Source organism: Orycteropus afer, unplaced genomic scaffold, assembly GCF_000298275.1.
Source record: "Orycteropus afer afer isolate SDZICR_OR568_19922 unplaced genomic scaffold, OryAfe1.0 scaffold00539, whole genome shotgun sequence".
NCBI lineage: Eukaryota > Metazoa > Chordata > Mammalia > Tubulidentata > Orycteropodidae > Orycteropus > Orycteropus afer.
The window spans coordinates 1,345,845-1,347,999 of NW_006922126.1; the positions used below are offsets into that span (position 1 = coordinate 1,345,845).

A 2,155-nucleotide genomic window follows, 5' to 3' on the forward strand; every position below is an offset into this window, starting at 1 on the left:
GAAGTTGCTATCTGAAATGCTGGTGGCTTGGGTTTGCTTCGGCCTAACACTCTCCTGTCACCAAGTTTTCCCCCCTCTTCCTCCTCACATCCCCAACAACACAGCAGGAGGTGGCCACACGTGGTCCTGCACTGCCCTTGTTCTTTATGGTGCCCTGGCACATCCACTGAGGCCTGCCCCTGAGAACCACCAGCCACACCAGGAAGACCCAGTCCAGGCTCCTACTCACACTCAGGGGCTGCATGGGCAGAGAGGTGTGACACATCAGCACCACACATGCACTGGCCAGCTGGCTCCACACGGCCAGGATAGCAAACCACACTGCCTGCCACCGCTGTTTGTATCTGTGTGTGGGAAAATGGTCTCAAATGGGACTAACTCCTGTGCAATGCCTAGGCCCAAACTTACCGGCCCGAAGGTGGCCAGACAGGAAACGGCGGCCCTGAGGCTGCGGGACATGGGAGGAACAGCTAGCACCTGTGCTCAGGATGCTAGGACAGCAAGGAAAGCAATTTATGAGGGGCTCGGGCAAGACGGGAGGAGGCCAGGGGCCAGCCAGCCTCCACTTTGGTCACTGGTGGGTGATGGCGTATTTGTGGAGGAACACTAAGCGGGGGAGGAGTGGGTCCCTAGAGACTGGACAGGCTCCGGTGGGCTCTGATGGGGACGTGCCGACCTGTGGGACACCCGGGGATGGGCCACAGCGTCTGAGCTTCACAGAGACCCAGCAGGGAGATGAGGCTGGCCGGGGCAGTGGCAGGAGTGACACCCTGAGCAGGGTGGTAGGGTCTCAGGACTCGCCCTGCTGGGGACCGGGCAGTGCCCAGAGAGGGGTGCCAGGCTCAGCTAGGACTTGGCCTTGGGCAAATGGGCCAGAAAGGGTACCTGGCCCCGGGCTGTCAGAAGATGACGTCAGGCTACGCACGGCAACGCTGAGGTCCCCAGTGCCCCACGGTGGTGGAGCCAAACCCTGCTCTGCAGATACCCATGGCCTTGTCCCAGCACCTACAGGATGTCTGTGTGGTCCTCAAAGCGCAAAGCAGCCCAGAGACCTGCACCACCCCCTTGACCCGGGAGCCTTGGTGCCCATCCGCACAGCAGGGCCAGAGCCCAAAGCCTGTGAAGCTACCAACAGATGAGTGGGGTTGGGCCCACACTTCCAGCGCGCCAGCCCCCCATGGTGCCACAGGCCCTCAGGGCCTGGAACCGAACTGCCAGCGTCTGCCAGGCTGCAGGGAGTCTCCGAGGAGGTGGGCAACGTGACTGTAAGACCACAGGAAGCCAAGCCCAGGGCAGGGGGCTGCCCACAGGATGAAAACAGGGAAGATTCCATGTGGTTTAGACTCAAGCCAAGAGCAGTTCTGGAAAATGATTTCTTTTCCAAACCACCACTCAAGAACCACAGGAGCACAGAAGAGTGTCGCGCGGGGAGCAGGGGCAAGAGGGCAGCGAAGAGCGGCCGCTCAGTGCAGGCAGTGAAGGTCACTGACAACCGAGCTGGGGCGCGGCAGCCACAACAGGAGTGTGGGGACAGCATCGCGGTCCTCTGTATGAGACTGACTTCCATCCGCCCCAGGAGCACCCCCAAGGTGCCACGTCCCAGGGCTCCACTCCGCTCAGGAAGCCCCCAGCTCTCTGAGGGCAGGCACCCCCTGCGGGCGCCACGGTCGTCTCGCTCTGGAATCTGCTCATGGGCTACTCATGAGAAGTGGCCCTTTTCGGCAGCTGAAGCCACAGCATGGATGAGACCTCGCTGCATGCCGCTCACAGCCCGGGACCACCACCAAGCAGTGCCCACTAACGGCCAGTGTGAGAGCAAGGGGGATTCTGCCGTCTGCGTCACTCTGCTAGGGCACTCCACGGAGAAGCCAGAGCGGAGGGCCAGGGGGAAGCTGCCAGCCACGCACACAGCCAAGGCCAGTCCCAGCAGGACCGGGGGACCTCCCAGGGGATGCGCAGGCAGGCAGCTCAGCCTATCCTGCCCCCTACACCCCCAGCTGGTGCCCAAGCCCGTGCCAGTTACAGAAGAGTGAAAGTGAGGGGGACATGCTGTGTGCTGGGGCACCCCACAGTGCTCCCCACCCCACCCATCTGTCGCTCTTTGTGACACACTCAAGAGAAGCGACCTGGGACTCAGCTCTCACTTTGCAAAGAT

General features: G+C 61.9%; 1 protein-coding gene across 1 annotated transcript in view; it reads right to left on the reverse strand.

The window, feature by feature from the left end:
• CTBP1 (C-terminal binding protein 1) overlaps positions 1-459 on the reverse strand; it is a 77,153-nt gene extending 76,694 nt beyond the window's left edge. Inside the window, exon 1 of the mRNA XM_007955780.2 lies at positions 409-459. Within this exon, the coding sequence (XP_007953971.2) occupies positions 409-459 (51 nt within the window). The remainder of the gene's footprint in view (positions 1-408) is intronic.
• Between the last annotated feature and the right edge of the window lie 1,696 nt (positions 460-2,155).